Consider the following 12,745-nt stretch of genomic DNA (forward strand, 5'->3'; position numbering starts at 1 on the left):
ATCAGATTTTATTGACACTTTCTCACATCCACATTTTACCATTAATTGTCACGAACTGTTTGAACAAACGGCTATCCAAGTGAGAAATTCCAATAAGGCAGTTCTAAAAGCACCGACAACCATAAGTTATTAGTCACTCTGTTCTTAAGAACCCAATCAAATTTGATAGTTTTGCTTTATGGTATTACCGTTTAAAATACAATCAGTTAGCAGCTGCGTTTCTAATTGCTCAGATGGTTTGCGAATGCCAAGAGAACAAAGAGTTGCACCCAATTGTTTTTTCTTCGGGGAAAAAGCCCCAAGCATTCGATGTTCTTGTATATTAATTACTTGTTAGTAGACCACATGGAGCCATCATTCCTCCACTTTCCCTCCCCCTTGGAACATGCTTCTGTTTTACGCCCACGCGAAAGCGACAATAAAAGCAATTAGCATAAAACGGAAACAAGGCAAACGAGACGTGGGATCAAACGGTAACCATAATAAATTAAATAAATTAAGTAAATAAGAAATACACGTCAAGAACTAGAGCAGATGCAAATGAGGGTAAATTGACAGCTGATACCCGGTAAATACATAAATAAATATTGTGACCAACGTTAAAATATTTACAAGAACAATTTTTAACTCAATTAAAAAGAATCATATTTGCTTATTTTTTTCAAAATTGAACCCACTTTAAACTTTTGTTAAAATTAAACAATTAATATTTTGTACTGCCACAACAAACAAAACAATTAAAAAAGCCCATCATTACTTTTTGTATTATAAAATTTAAGTTTTAAACTAAAATTAAGAGTCACGAATGTCTTGATTTAAAATTTGTTACGAATGTGTTAAAATCAATAAGTCCACATATATGTTTGTTGAAAATGTTATGCGTTATAGGGAACCAATTTTAAAAATTTTTTTTAGATCCGAAAATCGTTATTAGCTTATAGGGTACCCCAGACTCTAGCAAAGATTGAATCTATAGATACTTAAAAACAAAAAAGCCGAACTCAGCACAGGTCACGTAGAGAACGAAAGTGAAAACAAGAACAGAGCAACGGAGACGCCGCCCAGACGGATGAACAAGAAGAGTCTAACAAGAAAGCTGACCGCAGAACTGCGATTTAATTTTGGGGGAGGGGTTGGGTGGTGTTTCGGGTGACTTACAGATCGGAAACAACGATGTCTCAATTGGCAGAAAGTGAGAGCGCAGCGTTCTGCATCCGACAGATACGTGAACTCAACAAAAGCCAAATGTCGATCGGGTTGGGGCAACATTTCCATGGAAACCATCGACCCAAACACTCGGATGATGATCTTGCTGCTGTCGATTTGGGTGCTACTTTTTGGACCTTTGGTTTTTGGGTGAGTTGTAAAAATCTACCGAATATATATAATATGCAATTCCTTCCTAGTTCGCCTTTGGAAATGCAACTTTTAGACATGATGTTGCGGGAGGCTGAGGGATATCCCAGCAATGATCGGGATCACAGAGATATATCCGTTTTGCCAGCAACTTCTGTAGGTTGCGATGAAAGTGAATCGGATGAACAATTTGGCCACCTTTTCGATGATTATGAAGAAAGCAAAGAGGAGTGTATGGAGTTCATGCCACCTTGTGAACCATCATTTAATGAGGGTCTACCCATCGAACATCCATGTTTTGTGAGATTACTCCTGCTGAGAACACCACTGCTCAAACAGGATCCTTGTGCCAATTTTACACTGGTAACTGAAAAACCAAGCACCACCATTAAACCTAAGACAAAGAAATGCAAGCCAAAAGGAAAAGCTAACAAAGTTGAAGATCCAAATGTTTTACTTGCGCAACCCAATAATGGAACATCAAATTCAACAACAATCTCCCCAACAAATTCAACAACAGAAGCTCTACCCGATTCCAAAATTATAAAAATAAAAAAACTAGTGCCAGTGCCAAGAAAACCCAAACAAAATTCTACTACCACAACAACTACTACAACAACTTTTGAAACCACAACTGTAGAAGAGACCACGACACCATTCGAAACAACACCCACAGAAGAATGGCCAGTAACGACAACTGAATCCGAAATTACCACAACACCATCCACAACAACAACAACAAGTACCACAACCCCATCACCAGCTCCTTATACTGATAACCAACTAAAACGATTAAGAACCCTAATGAACAGGAGAAGAAATCACAAGGGAAAGGAACCAAAAGTTCCCGATCCACCGAAAATAAAACTAGATAATGTCAGCAAGGCCAGCGAAGTTATCCAGGTAATTATGACCACCGAAGCTGCCGAACTGAGGCTGAAACCGAAAGAAAACAGCACCACCACGGTGATGCCCACAACTACTGTTTCTACAACCACTTCCGGACCGGAAATAACCACAGAAAAGAGTTGTGAAGATGAAGGGGAAACCACAAAAGCGTCTGACTTTTCAGGATGTGACGATGTCGAAGGTGAAGGTAAGCGCGTTATAATTGTTGATTAGTGGATAATGTTTACTTAATTATCACATTATTTCAGAAACCGACAAGTCTCAAAATCATGACGCTACCACCACAGAAGAACCTTGCGAGGATACCGATGAACAGGACACTAATTTGTGTCCCCAGTTTATGCCAGCCCAAGGACCAAGTAGGTATTATTAAAATAAGGAAACTGAATAAGACAGAGGACAGATAAATATATGTACCAGTGCCAAATTGCAGTTATCAGTAAGACAATAAATACTCAAATTAACTTCAATCTTGCTTAAGTTTAAACCATAAATCAAAAATATATACGTGAGTTCTTTTGCCTACTCAATTATTTGTGTTGGTCCTATAAATGACTCTTGATAATGCATGTTTTATTAATTTAAATCAAAAGTAATTAACATATAATTTTTTATAATTTAATATCCAGCAGAACAACCCAGACCACCTCCATCGTACCGCTATCGCAAGCCCGTGAAAAACTACGTGGAGCCCATTCTGTACGAGGGTAACTTTGCCAAGCCCCTTCAACGAATGGCTCCAGTTGCGCCCCAGCAGAGGGACTACTTTGTGACCAACAAACAAATAGTTCCGAGACCAAGGCCCAAGTACAGGAAGCGCATACCGCCCTCCATCTACATGAATAACATTGTGCGGGGCTTGGATTGCAGCGATGAAGTGGCACAGTATCCCCAAAGGCCTCCCAATCAACCGCAAAGGTTCTGGGATGTAAGGCGTGACAATCTGCTTCAGCGAAATCCAGTTTTGAGAAAAATGGGACCTGAGAGAAATATGATGAGAAGTTTCGCACCAGCTCCATTTAAAAGACAACCTTTGATTCCAAGAAGTTCAGAGGAGCGGATGGAAAGGGAATTCTTACGGGAAAGAGATCCCCAACCTCAGCCACAATACCATCATTATCCCGATGAGGAAGTGTTTCAAGAGGAAAGGCTGATGCCACCTGCCACGCCCACTGCCAGCTTGGATCCCTGCCAAATGGAGCACGATCACGCTCTCTTTGGCCAAAGACCACATCACCAACAGACGGACCATTTAGTGGATTATCCACAAGCACCCACTTCCTCGCACTTTTTCACCTAATTAACCTTAACCACAACTTAGCCAAGTAGCACACAGAGCACCCAGTAACCAGTTAACCACCAAAATAAAAAATAAACAAGTGCACCACCAAGCAAAAGCCAACACAGACCATCAATCAATTCAAACCCCAACGGATAATTAGAACCTCTTTGATCTTGGAGGAGGGACGACGTCAGCAATTGGATTATAAAGCAATTGCCTTTCAGTTGGCGGTCAGTGAGTGAGTGGAGGGGGGGATGGGGTGAATAGCCACTTATCAGTCCGCAGACGTGGCTCAGTCCGCTGGCCAAAAGGCACGCGCCCCTAATGACAAACCCATGAGCAGCGGGCCATGGCCACCTGATGGTCGCGAAGGCTCTTTGCCTTTTGCGGTGGCCTCCATTGCCACCCACTCGGTTCCATCGTGATGTGGTGGTGGGGCTCCTATTGGAATCCTATTTCCTCTGTTATTATCCCCTAGTTCGAGTTAACTCCAGCACTGAAAGAAAACTAGCTTTATTTAAATAGAAATAAATTTGGGGGTAGAACAATTTTAAAGTTTAAAAACATGCATCATTAAATTTGATTTTATATAAGAGAAAGGCTAGTTTTAGTGGAATAAAAGTTTTTTTTATTTTGCTAAGTGTAAGAATCATATATCGCAAGCTTTCCAAATAATAACAGTTCCCACATGAATGGATTGAAAGGGAAGGAGCTTTTAATTGCTTCGTTTTAACAGGAGTAGCTCCAAAGCTCTTCAAAACACATATGAGAGCTAACACATATTCGGATTGTGAACTTGCCAAGAAAATGACACAAAACTTTTATAAGAAACTAAAACAAAGGAAAAATATAATCAATGATTGAATATAATTTAATCGCTATTATAAAAGGAAACGTTACGCAGTTCAAAAATCAGTGTTGAAAAAATTCTACCTGTTTATTGTGTACATATTTAAAACAACTTTAAAGATCATTATTTGCAGCAACACTGTTCAAATGTATTTAAGTTTTTTTTATACATTTCAAACATTTATATTATAAATATAAGCTAACATAAATACAAGTAAATATATATAAGCAAAAAAATCCCAAAAAAAACCTAATATTTTTTAATGTTTTATGATTATAGGTCAAACACATTAATATTCTTGCCCACTTATAAGCCCTACGCTTAGAACCGTAGGTGAGTGGATAACATATGACTGACGGAAAAGCCCAACACCACTAACAGCAAAGTCAAAAGAGCGTTTTCGGCCCACAGGAGTTTCCCGGCGAAATAATAAAGCCGAAAACAAATTAGTTTGCCCAAGCCACCGCTTTCCCGCTCTGTTTTTCTCTTAGCCGCGGCGAATTGGGATCCTCGACTGGAGGCTGACATTGTAAATGTCACAGGCAGGACTTCGAAGGCGGCGGCGCTCAGAGAGAGAGCGCGGGAAAAGCACGGCGAGAGAGGGGGTGAAAGTGCGGCGAGAGCGAAAGGCGAACGGCGGGAGAGGGAAAACGCGAGGGTGTTTCGGAATTCGCCCGCTTGTTGGGTACTGATTTTCAGGTTCTGGTGGCTCTTCGCCCAGTGCGGACGTGTTTTTCTAGCTTTCCTCCGCTTTCCACGCACCGTGCGGCCAAAAACTGCAGAACGGAAAAATTTTAAAAATTGAAATACTAAAATAGAAAGTAACACAAGTAAACCTCAAACCGAACAACAAAACCAAGCCAATTAAGCCAACAAAACGAAATCAATTGTTTAACCACCTTAAAATTAGTGAAAATTACCTTAACACTCTAAAAGTGCATTTAAGTCATAAATAACTATACAAATATACATATATTCAACTCGAGAATTAGAATTTTGTTAAGTCCGATCTAAATAGAAGAGCTTGTTTTTACCTAACGCTAATGAGAAAGCCGTAAAGTGTAAATCGATAAAGAATTTAAAAATAAATCAATCAATCTCCGCAAAATTCTACAACCAAACACTGCCAAAGTGAACCCATCTATTTAAAAAACCGAGAATAACCAACCTGAAGATAACCGAAAAGAAACGTTAACGAGCATTTAAGAGGTCGCAAGAGTGTTTGTAACCGAAACTGTAACAGTAACAGCAACTACCGTTAACTGGGTCAGTAGGCACATCGAGGGCTTCCTCAACCCCCTTCTTCTGCTTCCTCGCTCTTCGCCTCCATCCTTTCAGTGTGGTAAGTAACCTATTCTTTTCACCCTCTGGTTTGTGGAGCCCAGCTTTGGATTTCCAGCGAAGCCCACTAGCTTATCTCCCACAGTTTCCAGCTTAGAAGGATTTCGGAGGCAATTTGAATTCTGATCGAAATAGAGTGGAGGGAAATATGGGATATTGTTCTTTGGCTGTGATTAGCTTTTGTTGGACTCAACTGCTTTGTGATTGCGGCGAGTGCCAGGGAATAAAACGGGTCAGTAGGTCCCCAAGTGGACAACCTTTGTTGTCTTCTTTTCACGGGAGCTATTTTTTGGCATTTTCTCAGCCTTGGCAAAACGTAATGAATAGAAAAGCAAAAGTTCTTCTTGGAAAAATAAAACAAAAAACTTTTTAAGCTAGCTGAATTCATCGCAAAACTTTTCAAATTCTTTTGATTGAGATCCTGGAATTATATCTTATTTCAAATTCAGTGTTAAATTATTTTATAAATATGATAGATATGGAAAACAAATTTGCAAATTGTTTAATGCTCCAATTCTGGTAGCCTAAAACTGCATATTTGAAATGTTTTTCAATTTAATTAGTAAAAACACTTTGTACAAACTATTTTTATCCCTTTTAACCCAATCTCAAACGAATTAAAAAATAATCAGTTTACATCTCAACAAAGTGAAACCAAACATTCTTGAGCTTCTGTGTTTTGCAAAAGCAGATGTTAGAACTTACAAAAACAGCACTTCCACAATTGGAAATGATTGATGTATTCCCCAACAAAGTTATCATTAAATATTTATCAACAAATAAAGAACAAAAAACAATCAACCAACTTCAGAAGTGACTTGGGTCTTATTCCAGACAATCGAAAGCCATTAAATTAGCCACAATGCCAACATAGGATTGTACAAGCACACACCTCCGATATTATATAGACATTCGTTTAACTACTTTTGTCGGCCAACTAAGCAAACAAGTCACTGCCAAAGTTGAATCGCCACCGACTGACAAAGCAAACATGTGAGCTAATGACCATTATCTCGGCCTCTTTCTATATCCCCACCTGTCTGCCGTTTCTGCAACTATTTTACATAATAGCAAACACAACGAAAAACAGCGAGAAATGTTCTATTGATTACAAACAAAGGGAATCGAAGGGCGAAGGAAAGCCCAGAAAACATTGCCGTTAAATAAAAGCCCCAAATGTTGTCACATAATCGATGAATATTTCCATGGCTGAACCCACATCAATGCCATTTCTATCGTTCCTATCGTATTTATCTATATCTTGGCTTTATGATAAGGCGACCTTCGCGAAAATCGATTAGAAAAAGCGACCTAAAAGATGCTGGCAGCTAATCCCATTCATTTGGGACATAAGCCACCTTAAGCCGAAGAACCCCAGCCGAATAATTACGTGGTTCTCGGGTGGCAATGGATACTGAATACTAAAAACTGAGAGCAGGAATGAGTGTAATTACACTCGGGACAGCTATGTCAAGTGACAGCGCGTGTCCTTAAGTACATCCTGCTGATGGCTAATGGGATATGGAAATCCCGTGGAGAAAGTGAGGAAAGTCTGAAAGGTTTCATGCTCAATAAAATGTTTCGGAAAAAGGGAAAAGTAAACACTGTTTCTGACATAACGATAATTCTATGGTATACCTGAAATGAAAGGTTTCTGGTCATTGGTTGCTTTTATGGAGGCCCAATAATTTGCTGGGCTTCGCCGTCTTGATGGATTACCCATTAACATGTTTGCAAACATGTAATAAAATGTTGGAAGAAAATGTTGATGTTATTCCCTAACTAAAGTTAGTTGGGAAACTTTGTCATAAAGAAAATGGGTATAACTTTTTGGTCTGAAGGAAGTGGTCAAGAAGGATAATCTCCCAAATTTGATTACTTGTTTGATGTTATTTTTATTAAGGAAAAGTTAGTTCAAGGTTAAGGGATTTGTTATTATAATTGGTGGCCTTTCCCTTAAAATCATATTTCTTGTTCAAACTGTGATGAAAAAGCAGATGACTGTACATTACTTCGCCATCTGTCATCGAAGTTTACATTTGTTTGCCTGCTGACTGAATTTGTAAATAAGCTTCAATTCGATTACCGCATGTCATTGAGGATTTTCGAGCATGTCGAGCCATATTTGCAATTCTTTCTGTGGGCACCTGCTCTCCTTTGAAATTCAATCAAAATGTTCAATAAAAATTCATCATCGAATTGATACAGTTACAATGCAAAAGTCTGGGACGAGTGGCGAGTTTCAAGAGGGGAATTGTTGGGAAAGGCCATAAAAAGCACTCATCGATAGAAGAAGAGTATATGTATACCTACTTTATTGGCTCGCATCCACCTTCCCGGCGAAATTAATCCTTGTGCAAGGGGCAAAAGTCCTTGGCTATTTTTATCCAGTGTCTGTTTTAATGGGCCACTGCTGTTTGAGAGCTCCTCGTGAGGTGCGTTCCTGCCACAATGTGCGTTGCTATCCGTGTTTTGTATCTGTGAGGGAGCAGCATAATTAAGCTGAGGAAACTAGAGCAACTGTATCCTAATGAACCTTTTAGAAAATAAAGAAGAGAGAAGCTTAAATACCTTTTCTGTGTGAAAACGGTCACTAATTAAATGCCTTAAATAAGCTTTAATATTTTATATTTATTTTAAAGTATAATTTATTGTGGAGCTAGAAAGTTCAAAATTCTAAATAGTAGTATTACCTTAATCAGCGTTTCAAAATAAACTCAGCTTTAAATTTTAAATTAACTCTTTAAGTACAGTTGACGTACAAATTTATGAACAGTATAGTAATAAGTTTGTTCCTCGTTTTTTACTTAGTATATCTCGCAATTGAAATATCAATTTGGTCCCAAAAATTAATGTTAAAGGTAACTGCAAAGGCAACCTGGCCAAGTTTCACGCTCATTTGTTGTCATCCATTTTGCAACGCTTTCATCACGACCATACCCACAAAATGCTCCCCCTAGCCCCATTTAAACAGCCCCTCTCGTGTGACACTACTTAACCACATAAGCGGAAAAGCAAAAAATCAATACCGACAACAACAACTGGAACATTTTGCTGATTTTTGCCCACACGGCAAAATTGGAAATTTCATTTACACTTGACACGAGTCGCCTCTTCCTCTTTTATCCCATTTTCCAGCGCCACCACTCACTATTTTCCGCCTTCATGTCATTTTCCCTCATAAGCAGAATGCACGTGTTTGGTTACAAAACAGTTACAGTTTTCCATATCCGTTGGCCGCAGGAGAAATTCGAACCGAAATGAGGAGCAATTTAAGTGTGGGAAAATAAGAAAAGGGATTTCCATAAAAATATACTGCGTTTTTAGTGCAAAAATGTGGGCGAAGGACAAAAGTTCACTGTGTAGGCCAAACATTTATTTAATGCTTCATAAACTCGAAAAGGTCAGCTCGAATGCGTGTAATATATTATATGTTAAACATATATGGAAATCATGCATCCATTAATATATGTAGCCTTTAAATGAGATGAGTATTAACATCACAAAGTTATTGCTTTAAATAAATCAGGTTTCAGGAAATGAATCAAATTTAAAACGCAGAGAAATAAAATTCAAAACGAACTAAATGCCGTTCAGGTAATTTAGCGTTTAAACCCCTTTAAAATCTGGAAGTCGTATAACTTGGCAGCTGAGAGGACTTTAACGTTAACAGCTTTTTATCTTGAAAAACTATTTCAATAGAGCAGAAAAATATATTTTTACATTCTGCCAAACAAAAAAGGTAAAATCCAAAATCCTAAAATAAATCTTTTCAAGTGCCCCACCCACCTTTTTAAAACCTTTTAAAATCGCAGTAAATAAACCTTGACATTAAGGTAATTGAATTCATTATCAAGCTGTCATTCAGCGAAGAGCACACATCGTTCAGATTTAATTGAATTGCAATCTGGTGAAAACCGAAATAACACTTCTTCTGTGCAGTAGTTTTCCCTTCCCGCTGTCGCCGGAAAGCCTTTACCCATTAACTTGATTCAGTGCGTCGAAAGCGGATTTCCACAAAATTAAATTGACATGGCCAAGCAGCCACCCACCCGTTTTTCCAGCCCACGTTAGCATCTTGCCTTTGGTTTTGGCCCGACATCATCAAACTTGCAACGTGCTCATAATGAGATAATAACAAAAAAAGCCGCAAATGCAAACGTGGTAAGCAGGGCGGAGAAAAAGAGAATCGGGCCGAGACAGAGTGCACTCTTTGGCCAGAAAGTGCAGCGAAAAGAGAGAGTTAGAGAGGAAAATGGCGAGAGTGGAAATTCCGAAGATGCAGCGGGAAAACCTCGGGTTCTGAGCTCTCAACTTCTCGAAAACCAGCCGGCCGGATTAGTCTGCCGCGCGACTCAAACGGCAGCGGATATCTGAAAAATTCCGGAAAAATCATCCAGAGAATTAAAACAAATCGAAATACATTCCTGAATATCTATACATATCCAAAGTGCTGCCGAAAAGTTAATTTAATATAATCAAAGAAAGGATTTCGATAAATCCCCTATTGTTTCGTTTGTTGTTTTGACTTTCGGTGTCATCAACCCTCTCCCGCTGCGCCGACAAAATTTGTCTTTGTTTCTCGAACCCCTACAGCCAAGAAAAACAAAAACAAAGCACTTTGGCTGGATTTTCGGGAGTAGTTGCCAGGGAGGAGATCGAAATCGAGGGTCCAGGATGCCACAGCAGGCGCAACTGAAACACATCCACGGACATGGTCGACTGCCCAGGGTGATAACTACTGATAGCAGCAGGTAAAACGAAGGCACATCCTGTTTTTGAACAGCCAACCATCGTTTTGGTTGGAGGAAAGTTCGAAACAGGGAAATCGAATAAATGTTGAAGGGTTGGCGGCCAACAGGGCGTATGAATGTTGTCCAACAAAGGAACAAAGAACTTTGTTAATGGTTGCTACGGTGCAGTGAAGCCAACCTAATTGAAAACTGTTGGATACGACAGTTAATCTATATTGAAAATAGTTTTTAATAAAATAGAAATGAGAATCTTTGAATATTTGAGAGAAATAAAATAACATCTAAATCAAATTGTTTGTCTTCAAATACAACTAGTTATTATTTATAGACACCGCATTGTAAAAGTTAAGCCCCCTATAAGATATCACAAATAAAATCACTATACAAGCCACAATAAAGTTCTGTAAAGATTGTAATCGCTAGGGAAATCAACTTAAAGACAGTATTACTGCCCCCAATTAAGTGACAATAGAGAACGGTACTGAGGCATCTCATTTTCAGCCCACAAGTTATTTCCCTACACGCACATCTCAGATCTAAAGATAGAATCTCTCTACAATCTGAATATCTAGTCGCTAACTAGAGTCAGCAAATTGTTTTGTTTGATAGTGCTTACTCTGTTTGTCTACATTTTCTTGGGTGATATAATTTGTCAAAAATAGAATTATATCTTGTATCTAGAAATTAACATGATTTGTTTGGTCTTCAATTAAATACAAATCAATTTTGTTTATGTTTAAAATACATTATTTGTGCTTTGTTTTAAAAAATACCTATATATTAAGCATTCCACTTATAACTCAGTTAAAGAGCATGTTATGGTATTTAGTTTGTTTAGTGTAGATTATCTTCAAAATTACTCTGATTTGGGTAGTATATCTAACTAGCTGGAAATCAAACAGCAAAGGCTGAGGAACTTTGTTATGCGAGTGATATAGATACTTTCTATTCTGTTTGTTGCGGTTTGTTGATGATTTCTTGTCTGTCTTTTTCTAGAGACTGGGTCAACAACATGTCAAGTGCAAAGTGAGGGTGGAATAGGGAATTAAAGGGGGTGAATTGGGACAAAAAAAGGGGAAGGGGAGGGCCTATATGCAGAAGATACTCCCCCACATTGTGTCTTTGTGTTTGTGCTGCTTGTGTATTTTCTTTGTCTGTTGTGATAAGCGAGGGAAGCGTTCGATAAGCAAACAATATACATACAACAAACAACAAAGAGAAGTGGAGAAAGAGGGCGGTGAGAACCTGAAAGAGAATTAGGGGAGTTGCGACTCTCTTGGACGCTCCAAAACCACAGACTTCTCTCTGGCGTTTCCCGCTCAGGATTCTCTGTTTTGCTTGCCTCATTCTCGCTTCATTGCGGGACATTGATCCCATTTTCCCCAGCCCCAATAAACCATCGCCCCTCCACCCTTTTTAACCCTTTTGTCCACCCAACCCCGCCCCCCTGTTATGTGTGTCACTTCCGCGTGCAGCGGATGTCTCTCAAAATGGCACACGCCATGTTGCCTCAGGTCCCAAATCTCACCTGTGCCCCGCCCCTTTGGGTTGCACGTCCCTGCAGCATTGAACATTTTCCCGACTAATTGCAAATTTCTTGGGCAAATATCACAGTTCGTATTTGCTTGTGGAAATGGTTTTGAGCAGAGAGAGAAACACTTTGCAAAGCTCATATTAGTTTTGCACTTTATTTCATAGTCATACTTTAATTAAATAAAAAAAATATTTAAATATATATTTATAATATATAAAAAGTAATATTCAATCTTTGCATTATTAAAAAAGCTATGTTTGCTTTTTTTTATTACCTTAAACTCCAATGTTTGAAAACTCACTCCCTCTATTTTCGAGGTATTTATATCGCTGACCTTTGCATCTCTGATAACTTATTCAATATAGCTGACTGCAATATCTCACTTTGCAGTCATCTTTCATCACACTTCCATTCAGTCCATGGAAGAAAATAAAAACGGAATCTAATAGCCAAGAATGACATCAGACGGACAGCCAACTAAAGCCAAGCATTTTCACACGACCCATGGCCAACTGAGAACCCTATTCTTTGCCCTAATTGAAGGGGTAGTAATTTAAGATACGATAGTAAAAGCTTCTATGTCACTATCAAAGATGGAAATAGTGGTTATGTCTAGAGCCAAATGTGAGCTGTGACATATTTCAGCCAGAAGAAATTTATAACCCAGATGACCTTCGCTTGTTGTCGGGACTTTTGCGTTTAAAGAATGAGCTCATAGA

At 38.8% G+C, this 12,745-nt stretch overlaps 2 protein-coding genes across 12 annotated transcripts in view; both read left to right on the forward strand.

The window, feature by feature from the left end:
- Positions 1 to 1,273: 1,273 nt before the first annotated feature.
- On the forward strand, positions 1,274 to 3,613 carry LOC108093329 (uncharacterized protein PB18E9.04c). Its single transcript, XM_017193326.1, has 4 exons — positions 1,274 to 1,356; positions 1,407 to 2,446; positions 2,514 to 2,624; positions 2,898 to 3,613. Exons 1-4 carry the CDS (start codon positions 1,274 to 1,276, stop codon positions 3,563 to 3,565), a joined length of 1,902 nt encoding a protein of 633 aa, XP_017048815.1. The 3' UTR covers positions 3,566 to 3,613.
- A 1,501-nt stretch (positions 3,614 to 5,114) lies between these two features.
- Positions 5,115 to 12,745, forward strand: part of LOC108093343 (sodium bicarbonate cotransporter 3) — a 31,999-nt gene continuing 24,368 nt past the window's right edge. For 6 of the 11 annotated variants that reach the window (XM_017193392.2, XM_017193435.2, XM_017193417.2 and 3 more), the window contains exon 1: positions 10,076 to 10,492. In XM_017193392.2, coding sequence (XP_017048881.1) covers positions 10,416 to 10,492 — 77 coding nt within the window. In that variant the 5' untranslated portion in view covers positions 10,076 to 10,415. Of the gene's footprint in view, positions 5,740 to 10,074; positions 10,493 to 12,745 lie in introns of those variants that run through there. The other 5 variants (XM_017193367.2, XM_017193402.2, XM_017193350.2 and 2 more) reach the window with 3 other exon arrangements.

The sequence above is a fragment of the Drosophila ficusphila genome, unplaced genomic scaffold, assembly GCF_018152265.1.
Source record: "Drosophila ficusphila isolate 14025-0441.05 unplaced genomic scaffold, ASM1815226v1 contig_855, whole genome shotgun sequence".
In the NCBI taxonomy this organism is placed as follows: domain Eukaryota; kingdom Metazoa; phylum Arthropoda; class Insecta; order Diptera; family Drosophilidae; genus Drosophila; species Drosophila ficusphila.

What these genes read in the sequence shown, in the direction of transcription:
- LOC108093329 (XM_017193326.1), top strand. Translation starts at nt 1,274, where the DNA reads ATGGAAACCATCGACCCAAACACTCGGATGATGATCTTGCTGCTGTCG. An exon ending in TTTGGACCTTTGGTTTTTGG is followed by an intron (nt 1,357 to 1,406) that starts GTGAGTTGTAAA and finishes ATTCCTTCCTAG; the next exon opens with TTCGCCTTTGGAAATGCAAC. An exon ending in TATGCCAGCCCAAGGACCAA is followed by an intron (nt 2,625 to 2,897) that starts GTAGGTATTATT and finishes AATATCCAGCAG; the next exon opens with AACAACCCAGACCACCTCCA.